The following is a 13006-nucleotide window of genomic DNA, read 5'->3' as shown; positions in this document are numbered from 1 at the left end:
GATGAGAACAGGTGGAGGGCTGCCCAGCAGAGTGGGATGTGCTCACGCAGTGCAGGTGTCTGCATTTTCTAGTCTAAGGACCAACCACTGGGACTGGGCAAGGGCCATTTGGTCTACAGGTGATCAGATTACATGCCTTCCACTGGCACCAAAGAGCTTCCTCCTTCCACGGTAGTCCCTGGATTATGTGAAATGAATGAAGACAAACTTTCTATTTTATAGCTCAGATCTTTTCTCCTTTTCCTTCATCACAGGTGTGCAGCTATTGCTTTTTTTTTTTTTTAAAGGCTGACATTTTGGCTTTCTTGTTCCTTGCTTATTTGATGCCTGTCTCACACTTTCCCCATCATCTGATAGGCTGCTTCTGTTCTTGTTTCTACTTCCTGTGGGTTGCACATTTTGGGGGTGCAACTCTGTAACGCCCTGTCTAAAATGTTCTTCAGACTGATAGCATACAGCTAAAGGGGACCCTATGTGAGTCGCTGGAAGGACCAGAGGCTTTGAATAGAAGACGGGCAGAAGTGGCTCAAAACGGTAGCTTTGTTTCTGCGTAAGTGATTAGAGATCATGTCTCCGATCTTCTGCCAAGTTCACTGACAGGTGGCTTCACTGACACAAGCAGGTACGATAGAGTAGCCAGAAGCTACTCTATCAGGGACAGAGTTGACTCTTTGGCCCAACCAGTTGGACTTGTAACAAATGGGCAGATGTGCAAAGAAAGAATACCTTTGTGGCAGACAGGGAAGTATATTCCATTTCACACTGGAGATTTATCCACTAGGTTGTTTGAGAATATGTACAGTTCAGTGGTGGGAAGCCAAGGATCCTAGCTTGAACTGGTCCAGAAAATCTCTGAAATGTGAAATCCTAAATACTGTTTCTCATCCTCTTGCTGTGGTCTTCCCTCATTCCCGAGAGAGTTTTGATCTCTTAGCCTCACTTGATGCCACCAGTCCTGACCACCATCCCTCCAGTAATCCTCAACCATGACAGTATCTTACAACCACCTGGCAAGCTGTCAAGCCAACCCAAGACTCCAGCATCTGCCCCACGGAGCCAGATCCAGTTGTTCTGGGATGGAGCCTTGGCATCAGTAGTTTTAAAGACTCCCCAGGTGATCCTAAGCTGCATCCAGGTTCATGGACCACTGTTCTAATAGTTCTGGTCTCGTCAGCACTCTTGGCTTCATCTGCCAGATGTGAAATGCAGATAATGCCATCTGCAAGACTCTGGGAACAGAGGCAGCCTTTGATAGTGATGTCAGCCATGGCATAGCAACTTCTGTTCAGATTAAAGCCTTGGAGGCCGTAGCAGAGGCTCTGCCTTTCTTCTCGACTTGTCTTTCTCTACATAAAAGACATTTTTATTTTTAAAGACCTATTTTGCCTCATGGTGTTCACCTATTCATTTTCTTGAAAGAGAATAAGAGGGGGCGAGATCTCTTTCTTTTTGCGGAAATGCTCTTGATCTGACTTTCCCCTCAGCACGTCTGCAGCCGGTCATTATGAAAATCTGGTAAAAGATTTCTCTGACTAAGCTCCATGGATCCATCTTTCTTAATATTACCTACACACTCAAGGTGTTGAGCCAAGCTCCTAATGGCTAAGTGGTCAGACCGAATGAGATTCATGGCCCAGCCCTTAAAAGGAGGGGGCCTGATGATATGACAGATCCATTTAAAAACAATTTTCCCAGTTCCTCACCTGAATCTTTCTCAGCTGGAGAGCATGCCCCTGACTCCAGCCCAGCCCACCAGTGAGCCTTAATCACCCGTGGTGGCTTATGGAGCACAGACACTTTGGCACATATGGGTCTCTGATAATAGAACCCATTTAACTGCTCGGAATCCACAGGGGCGTGATGGCACTGGGGTAATAACTTCTGAGAATGGCTTGGCCACAGTTATAACATGCTGAGATGGAGCAAAGCACCAGGCCTGCATAAATTATTCTACCGGATATCAAGTTTGCTTAACCAGTTCTATCATACCTGTATTGAGAGTATCCAACCTACCACATCTAGCCTGAGCATTTAGCTGCATATCTATGAGAAGCAAAGTTTTTAATTGTTTGGTGCCCATCTTCTTACTATGGGGTTACACACAGCCGAATGTTGAGGGCCTAAAAGGTCAGGCAACCATAAAATGTTTCTGAATGAGTAAAAATTAATTCAAAATCGAATGTGTAGTGAATGTGAGGTGTTGCAGGTGGCACTGTATGTTGCATGCACGATTTCATTGCAGGTTTGATGCTGAAGCTGCAGAGCACTGTACATCCTGTAACACCACACAATCGGTGATGCACACTGTCAATCCACTCACACCGCACAAGGACGATGCACACCTCCTCTCCACTCACACTGCACAATGACGATGCACACCACACATCCACTCACACCACACAGTGGAGACACACACTACTTAGAACACTAGGGCTCAGTTCAGACTGTCTTGCATATAAGGTTTCCTGCTCTAATAAACATCATGGAAAACAAAGGCTTTCTAGTAGTTTCCTACATCATCTCTAGCAGGTAAGTATCAAGTTAATTTCCATTGTATTATATTGTTGGAGTGTTTAATTTTAAAACTTTCTATCTGAGTTGCTGGCTTGAGTTTCAAAATACTTGTTAACTACATTTTGGCTTGGATGGGGACTGAGTTTCCAGCCATTCCCTGAAGTGGCTCTAAACACTCTTCTTCCATCTTGCACTGCATGTGCATGCAAAGTAGCAACCTCAGCACTGACAACCTTAAAAGCAAAATATTGATCAACTCTGAAAAATGTCGGCAATGCTTTGTGTTCTGATGTATTAAATATTCAGCCAAGACTCAATTCTTTATGCAAAAAGAAATGATCATATTCATGTTATTATTATGCAAATTTGCTTTCATTGTTAATAAGTGACAAATGTATATATGTACCAAAGAATTGTCTTATACTAAACTTCTTTATGATTTGCCTTCTGCAAAAAATGCTGAAATTGTGTCACTATATTACTTACCTATATACCCAGGGTCACAGAAAGGTTTCTCCAGCAAAAATGAATTGTATATAGACAAACTTTAAGATGCCTTAGTATAGTACATATGAGTTTTCTTTTAAAATGTGATTCTAGCTTTATAGAATACAGAAATTTTAAGGTAAAATGAGCTTTTGTTTCTTTCTTTCTTTTTTTTTTTTTTATAAATGAGACTTGAAGCCAAGTATAACGAACAGCACATGCCTTTAATCCCAGCACTTGTGAGGCAGAGGCTGGGATATTGCAGTGAGTTCCAGAATAGCCAGGGCTACAGAGTGAGGCTCTGTCTCAGAGAAAATAAAAAACAAAAAAAGGGACTTTAATTGATGCTCTAATCCTGTCTTGATGCTTCTAGTTTTTCAAATGAGTCAGGTGTGGGTACCTGTTCAGTTGTGAAACTCATTTTATGGAAGTCTGTCATGGTTTTTATATTCTTGGACCAGGGAGTGGTACCATTTGGAGGTGTGCCCTTGTTGGAATGGGTGTGACCTGGTTGGAATGGGTGTGTCACTGTGGGTGTGGGCATAAGATCCTCACCCTAGTTGCCTGGAAGTCAGTCTTCCACTAGCAGCCTTTGGATGAAGACATAGAACTCTCAGCTCTGCCTGTGCCATGCCTGCCTGGATACTGCCATGCTCCCACCTTGATGATAATGGACTGAAGCCCCAAGTAAATGTTGTTTTTTTTTTTATAAGACTTGCCTTGGTCATGGTGTCTGTTCACAGCAGTAAAACTCTAACTATGACAAAGTCTCTCACTCTGTTCATGGCTGTGGTGCAATCATGCTTTCCTCAAACTAAATTCCTTTTGGAGCGTTATAGAATATCCACTGTATTATTTTAACTATAGTAGCTTCAGGGCTAAAGCACAGTGGATCTTCCTGATCCACTAACTGTTGTATACAATTTGAACAAACTCATTAATGGTAATACCATAAAGACCATAGTTAACTAAAGAGTGTTATCAGATACCTTTGTCTAAACCTAAACTGTGGATACAAAAGCAGTATAATTCATAGCTCAGAGACTAGACTCTGAATCACGTGACCTGATTAATCTACATCATCAAGCAGGACTAACTATTTTATCTTCCAAAGGTCGAAAACCAGGGCTTGGGTATTAGGGATTGAAATGTGAAGTTAAAAAGGCAAGGAGTGGGGCTGGTGAGATGGCTCAGCGGTTAAGAGCACTGACAGCTCTTCCTAAGGTCCTGAATTCAATCCCCAACAACCACCTGGTGGTTCACAACCATCTGTAATGGGATCAGATGCCCTCTTCTGGTGTGTCTGAAGATAGCTACAGTGTACTCATATTCATGAAATAAATAAATAAACCTTTGAGAAAAAAAGCAAGGAGTGAATGTACAGATAAGTTCTTGTGAGATTTCAGCATCACATTAAAGAAGATGCTGAGGAGATAAGGGGCAGTGGAAGGGGTTGAGCCTGATCAAATTGTATAAGACATTTAGATGGGATCAGGAAGATCCACTGTATATTGAAGTACCTATAGATAAAATAATACAGTGGACATTCTTCAAAGCTGCAAAGGGGATTTTGTAAGTTTTCCCCATAGAGAAATGATAAATATTTTGGGAGATAGCAATGGCAATCTCAATTTAAACATTACAAATATCAAGGGGCTGGGGAAACTGTCAGTGTTTAAGAATATGTGTTGCTCTTGCAGTAGAGCAGGTTCAGTTTCTCACAATCACATGGTGACTCACAAGGAGATCCAACCCCTGTCTACTGACCTTCGCAGACACCAGGCATGCACATGGTGCATACATACATGTAGGCAAAGCAATCACAGACATAAAAAAAAAAAGAAAATCTTAAAAGGTTACGTATATTGAAATATCATTTGGAATTTTAAAATGTGTACCATTTGTATGAACTAGTTAATAAATTTTAAACCAGGAATAGTGGCTCACACCTTAATCCCAGCACTCAGGAGACAGAGGCAGGACAGCCTGGTCTACATAGTAATTTCCAGGACAGCAAGGGCTATGTGTAAAAACAAACAAACAAACAAACAAACAACAAACAAACTAACAAAAACTTTTTTAAATCTCTAAAATCCCTAAGACATAGTTAGACTTCCTTCCTTCCTTCCTTCCTTCCTTCCTTCCTTCCTTCCTTCCTTCCTTCCCTCCTCTCTCTCTTTCTCTCTCTCTCTCTCTCTTCTTTCTTTCTTTCTTTCTTTCTTTCTTTCTTTCTTTCTTTCTTTCTTTCTTTCTTTCTTCCTTTCTTTCTTATTCCTGGCACTCAGGAAACAGAGACAGGCAGGTCTCTATGAGTTTGAGGCCAGCCTGGTCTACACAGTGAATTCCAGGATAGCCAGGGCTACATAGTGAGACACTGTCTCATCCAAGTACATACATGGTATTCTGGGACAGTAAGAGGCCTGCCGTCAGTGCACGGGATGAGTTAGAGAAAGAGAAGGCTGGTACATTGCACTTTAATGCACTAGGCCACATGGCTGCAATTCTGATTGTTAAGCAGTGCTGATTCTGTTGGCCTTTTGATAGGGAAATGGGAGTAGGGAGCGGTGAAGGTCAGGGGAAAACAGATGTTTGCCTTTTGAAAAGTATTTCCCTGACATTTCCCTGACATGTGTACAGAGTAACATCCAGAACCTCTTTTTGGGTAAAGAGTAACTTCTAAATGTTACGCAGACAGATGACTTCTTGCCATTTTCAGGGTGAGAAATTAGATTGATGGGCGTTTTTCATGGAAGACAGACTAGGAATTCACAGAGAAGAACAAATGAAGAGGAAATGAAGAGCAGAGTTCCCCACCCCGTCTCTGCTGTCACTGTGGTGCCTTCTCTGTTCTGACTCAGGCATTTGGGTGCTGATGGGAGGGCCTGCTCTTAGAACTGGCTAGTCCATGCTGCTAAGCTCCAAACCAGCCCTTTCCTCAGAGATCCTTTTCCAGTCTCCCACTTTCCACATAAAACATTAAAAAGAGTGCGACAGGGAAGGAAAGAAATGAGCCTGGGACCCGACACATGGTGCACATTTGAGACTACTTCATAAAACATGACAAACTCACTACTCCTAAAAATGGTGGCCAAAATCTGCCAGTCAGGGCAGATATTAAGTGACAGAGACTAAAAAGGTTGGACAATTTCAAGTCCTCAAGGACCTCATCTAAACCAGCAGGTCATTGTATATATATATCACAGAACATTTGAATTAAAAGAAATGTTCAGGAACCACACAGTTCTACCCCCATCTTATCTTAGAAGAAGAAGACAGTGATCAGAGTACCAAGCACTGAGCCTTAGCAAGTGGTGGAAATTCATCTCCAGTCTGGCTGCTTGATTACAATAGAGCCAATTATTAAACAGTTGTGAATCCTTCTTTGTGCTACACTCTGTTTCATACATTCATGAGTAGTATGTACCCCTGTCTTCTGGGATTAGCCTCTCTGTGCAGAGCAGAAATGTGTATGCTTAAATCCGTATAATACAGGCATTGGGAAAAGCAGAGGAACGAACAGCAAGACTGAGGAAGGGTAGTAGGCTGTGAAGTTGAGAGCACTGAAAACCTTCTCACGTTTGTTCCATTAATTACTATTGATTGCATGGAGAAAACAGTCTGTGTTTACTAGAGTGTTTCATTGTTGAATGTGTCTAGATGAAGCATCTCCAAAGTGAAATACAGGAGACCTGTGCTTTCTGCGCAAATGGGGTGATGGGTTCCTTCCTCCCATAAGGAAAACAGAGATAAGGCACGCATGCTTCTTTCCCAGACACATCTGCTCACGTCAGCATCCACACAGGCTGTGTGCAGAGGACGGGAGGAGACAGGGCAAGGTTTCGTTAGAAGAACATTAAGCTGTCAGCTCTTGCAAGAAAGCCATAGAGAGTGTGGGGGGCCCAGATGGGCCAGGATGGGCCAGCAGAAGGCATGAGCCACACTTGTAGGAGGTAGTGTCAAAGCTCATTCCTGTTCACAGCAACCCTCAAGTCTCCACTATTCTATACCACAATATGCTCAAGAAGTCACCTTCTCATTCACAGAAATAATTTCAACATCCCCTATACTATCTGGATCTTATGCCTAATTTGGTAAAGAATCTCTACTTTCTCAAAATATGAAATACACTGCCTCTGTCAAGGCTTTTACAAATTTTCAATCATGGGGCCCAAATTAAAATGCTTTCAAAGTATGACTAAAGTTGGAAGCTGGAATACATTTTTTTTTTTTTGTGGGAAGCTGGAATACATGATTGGTTAAATTCTATTTTTTTTTCACATTAAAAAAAAACCCCACAAAACTCCATATGTTTTTTTTTTCCAGCTCATTGAACTATGTTGGCAATGAACATAGTGTATCTAGGAATGATTAATACCATATGATTCTTGAATATCATGTTTTGGTAATGTTCTGCAGTGTTTCAAACCAACAAAACAGAAACACACACACAAACATGTATACACACAGACACACACACAGACGCACACACAGACACACACACACACACACAGACACACACACACACACACAGTGAAAGTGGGCCAGGAAGGGCTCAAAAGTGGCAGTTTCTGTCTTGATAGCTGCTGCACTTGGTGTTTAAACACTGTCATTGAAATTTTACAGGTGACATATGATGAAGAGCCATGTCAAAGACAAACATCCACTTGTTATAATGAATGAAACCATGGTCTTGGCAGAAAAGCTAGTGACCTGTAGTAAATGAACCACTGACCCCATAGATAGATGAGAATCAGCCAAAATAAATGAGGCAGAAGTTTTCCCAGCATAACTTTGCATCCTAACAGAGCAGGGCTGGGTTGTAATTAAAAGAGATAGAATGAATGGTCAGTAGGGAACATTTAATAGGAACTAACATACAGCATTGCCAAACTCTTCTTCTGCTTCGTTCTTTACTTTCATGCTATTCAATCTATATAGCGACATAGACATTGCGCATAAAAATCACACACATAGACTCATCCAGCAGGGCCAAGTAAAAAGTCACTTAAAATATGGACGTTGCCAATAGCCAATTTATTCAGAGTACATCTCCATCTAGATCCATACTGTACAGTAAAATAGCATTAAAATGAGCACTTGAATGTGGCCAGTCTTAATTAGTGTGCCCTATAAACATGCACTAGAATTCCAAGACTGCACCAAGAAAGATGTAAAACATTTCAATCATTTTTTATGTGGATTATATGTTTACATAAACAAATTCTGGATTCATAGTTAAAGAAAACTATTAGGTGACTTTCGCCTTTTTTTTTTTAATGTTTAATATGACTACTAGGGCTTACATCGTAACTCTATGGGCCAATGGTGCTCTAAGCAGCAAGGTCCATGACTCAGTGGCATAGCACTTGGCCATCACGTGCAAGGTCCCTGGCATTTAAACTCCAGTACCTCCCTCCCCACAAAAGCCTAGGCAAACAAAATACAGGTAAAAATCCAATAGAATTGAAATCTAGGTCTATAGTAACCGATGGTAATAAGACAACTAATCACGAAATGATCAATACTTTGTTAAATTATCTTTTCCGTTGCTCCTATACAGGAGCTTTTCTCTGAATCCCAGTGTTTGCTTGGTAACTTTCAAAAGAAGCAATGAGGAAGGGGGCTGCTCTGGGAATGATTGCTTTCAAATTTCTATTTGGGCTGTAGAAATGGCGGGAAAGAAACACCTCTCTGCAGTCTCTGGTGGCCACTGTCATTGCTCAAAGGAAGCTTCCATTGAGAAGACAGCCTTAAGCCGCTTACTGTTTTATATTAATGGGGCAGCCACTTTACCACTAAGAGAACTTATGCGAAGGTCCTCTTCTTTTAAGCAAGTTGATGTAACATCATTGGCTGGGTAGGGATGGCATCTTGAATGAGACCATGCAGCCTATAAGCTACAGTGTGGTGGGAGTGTGGACTTCTGAAGCACAGAGTGTTTCAAAAGCATGTTGATAGGGAGTTTCAACACAGTATTTAGATAAGCGATGTCCTCTTTGAGAATTTCATTGGGTTTATACATTGCACAGTCTTCCTAACATTCCTTCATGGTATATTGAAAGAGTTGTTGCTGTTTGCTTAGGCAGAAAAATATTATATTACTAGTATATTTCTCTGGGATTCAACAAGATAAATGAAGTTTTGATATGTGTATTTCCATGTATTATTTTGTGTGTACTTAATATGTATAGAAAGTATAGAAAGGTCTATCATCACAGAACACACACACACACACACACACACAATATAGACTTTTCTTCCCTCGGCTAGGGAGAAATGTACAGAGTAGCAAGAAGACCAGTGTAATTTGTGAGGCAGACCATGGTATTGTCAAAACCTTGCTCAGCTCTGATAATCCTCATAGAACACAGGCAAATGAGCACTTGATTAGAAGAACTTCCCATGTAAGGCCAGCATAAGAGACGCAGCCCATAAATCATGTACTGAACCACAAGAACACGCGTGGCTCTGGGTTGTGAAGGCAAGCAAGATAAAGCATATGAAGTAGCTAGCGACTATGCAGTAAGTGCTAAGAAAACATCTTGTTGCCGCTTTGAAACCCATCCTGTGGCAGAAGTCACCTTTACCTCCTATTCACTGAGATAAACACAAGGCCTCTGGAACACTCCCTGTCATTCCTGCCTTTGTCTGAATTCCTTTGTGAGAAGCTTTACCCGGGCTTTAGCTGCTGGTGACTCACAGTGAAATCATCTCATCTGTTTTCCTGTTTTATTTTTTAATGCAGTTGCAAAGCACACAGTATTCTGCTCTGTTCTCCTTCCTACTGCCACCTCCTACAAAGCTGAGCGACTCTCAGAGCTCAGTTATCATAAGGAACTAAAGCCTTATTGCTATTTGCTGAGGTGTGTCCACTTCAGCAAATCTAGTTGATGATCATTTCTTGGAAAGCTGAAGGCTAATTCTTGGGGATTTTCTGGAGCCCTATGATAATTCATATCACTTTGTAACCTACATGAGTTGGAGGTTACTGCCAAATGACTGCTTAGAAGATATAAGGAATGTTGCAGAAATATAAATGGGCCAGAGCTGAAATTTAATTAGATGCTGCATATGTTAATAATAAATTCAATTAATTTCACCTTCTACCTATACTAGAGGAGAAAAGAAGCTCAGACAAAATAATAATTCATTTTAATGCCTCAATTGGGAGTCTCCTTTTCCTGAAGAGTGATTTATGCAGTAATTTACTGACTGTGTCTTCATAAGATTGCTCCAAACCAGCCCTTTGAAATAATAATAAGTTCTGGGTGTGTGTAGTGAGAGATACAACAAATGACTGTTTATTAATTTTCATTTAATGAGTTGCCCATTCTCGTGGTAGCTTTTTAAAAAAAATAAAAAACTTCTCATCTCAAGATAAGCATGTTATAAATACTACAGATAGCACTCCCATTTTGCACAAATAATGACAGAAAATATCTCCTACTCCCTGCCATATTTGAAGGTCAGTCAGGTTTTGTGTACTGTCGGTGTGCATGTCTCAGCAGATCACTTTAAAAATTTTTGTAGGCAAATAATTCCAAATTGGTTAAATATGAAAACAGAAGTTATTAAATCATCAGCCAGGGTTTTAGCAGTGTGGGGCAGGGTAAGAAACACAGTCATGGGCCAATGGAAATGCAAGTAAACTGGTCCCCTTTTAAAGGACAAAAGGCACAAAGCCCATTCCTTACAGAGTTCCTACTTTCTTAAGTACCGTTTTTCTTTAACAAAGATGCCAGAGTGTCTTATATTATTAGTAATACTTAAGAATCCTGAGGGTTATACTTTCGTTTTTGAAAATTCACACACACACACACACACACACACACACACACACACACACAGAGGGAGTCAGAGAGAGAGAGAGAGAGAGAGAGAGAGAGAGAGAGAGAGATGCACGCACATGTGCTCAAGTATGTGTATGAGTGCCATAGTGTGTATATGGATGTCAGAGGTCAACTTGGGGAACTTGGTTTTCTGTTCCCATCATGCAGGTGCTGAGGATCACCTTGGCATCACATACCTTAATGGTAGTCATCTTGTCAGACTCTTTAAAGGGTTATGCTTTCAAAGAACATAACATCATAGCAATTAATTATAGTGATCATAGTAAAAATAGCAAGAATAAAAAATTAATAAGAATAAAAACCAAAGGAAGGAAAAAAGAAAAGAAAAGAAAAGCTAAACAAGTTGCTTAGAGTCCTGATAGACAGGGCAGGATCCTCGTTATGTCTTTGCAACAGCTGGAAGAGTGTTCAGAAAGCGTTAAGTAATTTAGATGGAAGTGTTACTTACACGAGAACCGGAAAGGCCTTGCTCCTAGCCCACATTGCCTTACGCCTTCTCCATGGAAAAGGCCATACTGCATCTCGCCCATGAACTTGTCCAGCTCCTTCCCTGACGCGTTGACAAGCAGAGCCCCTGTTTTGCAGAGGATAGTGGCTTTAACCCACAGTGGGGTGCCCACTGCCGTCACCACTCCAAGAGCACAGAGAAAGCTCAGTACGCCAGCCATGCAAAAGATGATCTTCTTCTGCTGGCTTGGCATGACGAGAAAAGGCTTCGGTGAAGACAAACTTTAAAACAAAGACCTTTGTGAGCATCAAGTAGCGACTGCCCCGTCGGCTGCATTTATCACAGCAGCTGAAAAACACTGCCCTTCCTTACAGTGGTTCCACCAGGCAGAACGCCAGTCCGTGAAGCATCCTTCTCTCACCCACAGTGGGCTTTGTTCCTCTTCTGCTGCTGCTTTCCTTAAACAGAAATCTGTGGATTCAGAGTTTGTAAAATAAAACTCTTCCAAATTGCCTGCACGGTCCTCTCTCACGTCACTTACTAAGAAAGGTCTAGGGTAACAGATGGAGTCCTCAGTGTAACTTGAGAGAAGCCAGTCCTCCCTAGCCTGTTGTCTGATTGGGTGAGCTGAAGCCTTGGCTCCTACGGTAAGTTTGCAGCAATGTGAGACATTCACGTATTGATGAGTTTTTATTTCTGGGTTTTGTTTGCCCTCGGCCGTGGGAGAATGGGAGCTTTGGCACAGGTAACAATAATTAATCGATTTTTAAAAATGTTTCATTTTAGTTTGGTGAACCATGGCACCGCATTGCATCTGGTGTAGACATGAAGATCCCAGAGCTACACAGGCCTGTCCTCTTCACCCCCAATTCTCCCACGCCCACATTTTCTATGATATCTACTTAGAATTTGATTCAAACTCTTTTTGAGGCACAGAAACACAGAGCTACAGTTGAAAATGTGTACATTTAGAAATGCTTTTATTTGAAAGCATTTGGCTGTTGCAGTATGACAGCAAGGGAGACCGGTTGTGGGGCCAAGAAGCAGCTGAATGTATAAAGGTAAGAGCACTGACACGGAAGGAAGCGCTGTGATTAGACAGAGCCACCACCGAAGAGCGGGTCTCCAGGGAAAGTAGCTGAGAGTCAAGAGACAAAGATCGGAAGGATATTATGTAGCAATGTGTATTTGGTTTAGGAATTAAGTCCTGAAAGCTCAAGTGTGGAATCCGTGACTACTTCTTAATCCTGGGTGTCCCGTGAGGATTCTCACGAAAAAAATAAAATGGCCCTTTTTGTTTCTCTGTCTCTGTAGGTCTGCCTGTGTGTTCTGACTCTCTGTCTCTGTCCCTTTTTCTGTCTCTGTGAGGTCTGTCTGTCTGTCTGTCTCCCTCTCTGTGTCCTGCCTGTCTCTCTGTGTATGTCTTCTTTCTTTCTTTCTTTCTTTCTTTCTTTCTTTCTTTCTTTCTTTCTTTCTTTCTTTCTTTCTTTCTTTCTCTCTCTCTCTCTCTCTCTCTCTCTCTCTCTCTCTCTCTCTGTGTCTGTCTGTCTCTATGCTCTTTCTGTCTCTCTGTGTATGTTCTCTCTCTCTCTCTCTCTCTCTCTCTCTCTCTCTCTCTCTCTCTCTAAGAGAGAGAGATTGTTTCCTGAGTATTTGTGTATCTCATTCTATGCTGGGCTCTGACTTTCAGTACAAGCTTGACTCCCAT

At 41.6% G+C, this 13006-nt stretch overlaps 1 protein-coding gene across 1 annotated transcript in view; it reads right to left on the bottom strand.

The window, feature by feature from the left end:
- Clrn1 (clarin 1) overlaps nucleotides 1–11792 on the bottom strand; it is a 41991-nt gene extending 30199 nt beyond the window's left edge. The window contains exon 1 of the mRNA XM_021158964.2: nucleotides 11299–11792. Coding sequence (XP_021014623.1) covers nucleotides 11299–11551 — 253 coding nt within the window. The 5' untranslated portion in view covers nucleotides 11552–11792. The remainder of the gene's footprint in view (nucleotides 1–11298) is intronic.
- Between the last annotated feature and the right edge of the window lie 1214 nt (nucleotides 11793–13006).

This window comes from Mus caroli, unplaced genomic scaffold, assembly GCF_978045245.1.
Source record: "Mus caroli unplaced genomic scaffold, Mus_caroli_1 scaffold_3, whole genome shotgun sequence".
Lineage (NCBI taxonomy): Eukaryota > Metazoa > Chordata > Mammalia > Rodentia > Muridae > Mus > Mus caroli.
This window is presented reverse-complemented; position numbering and strand designations above follow the sequence as displayed.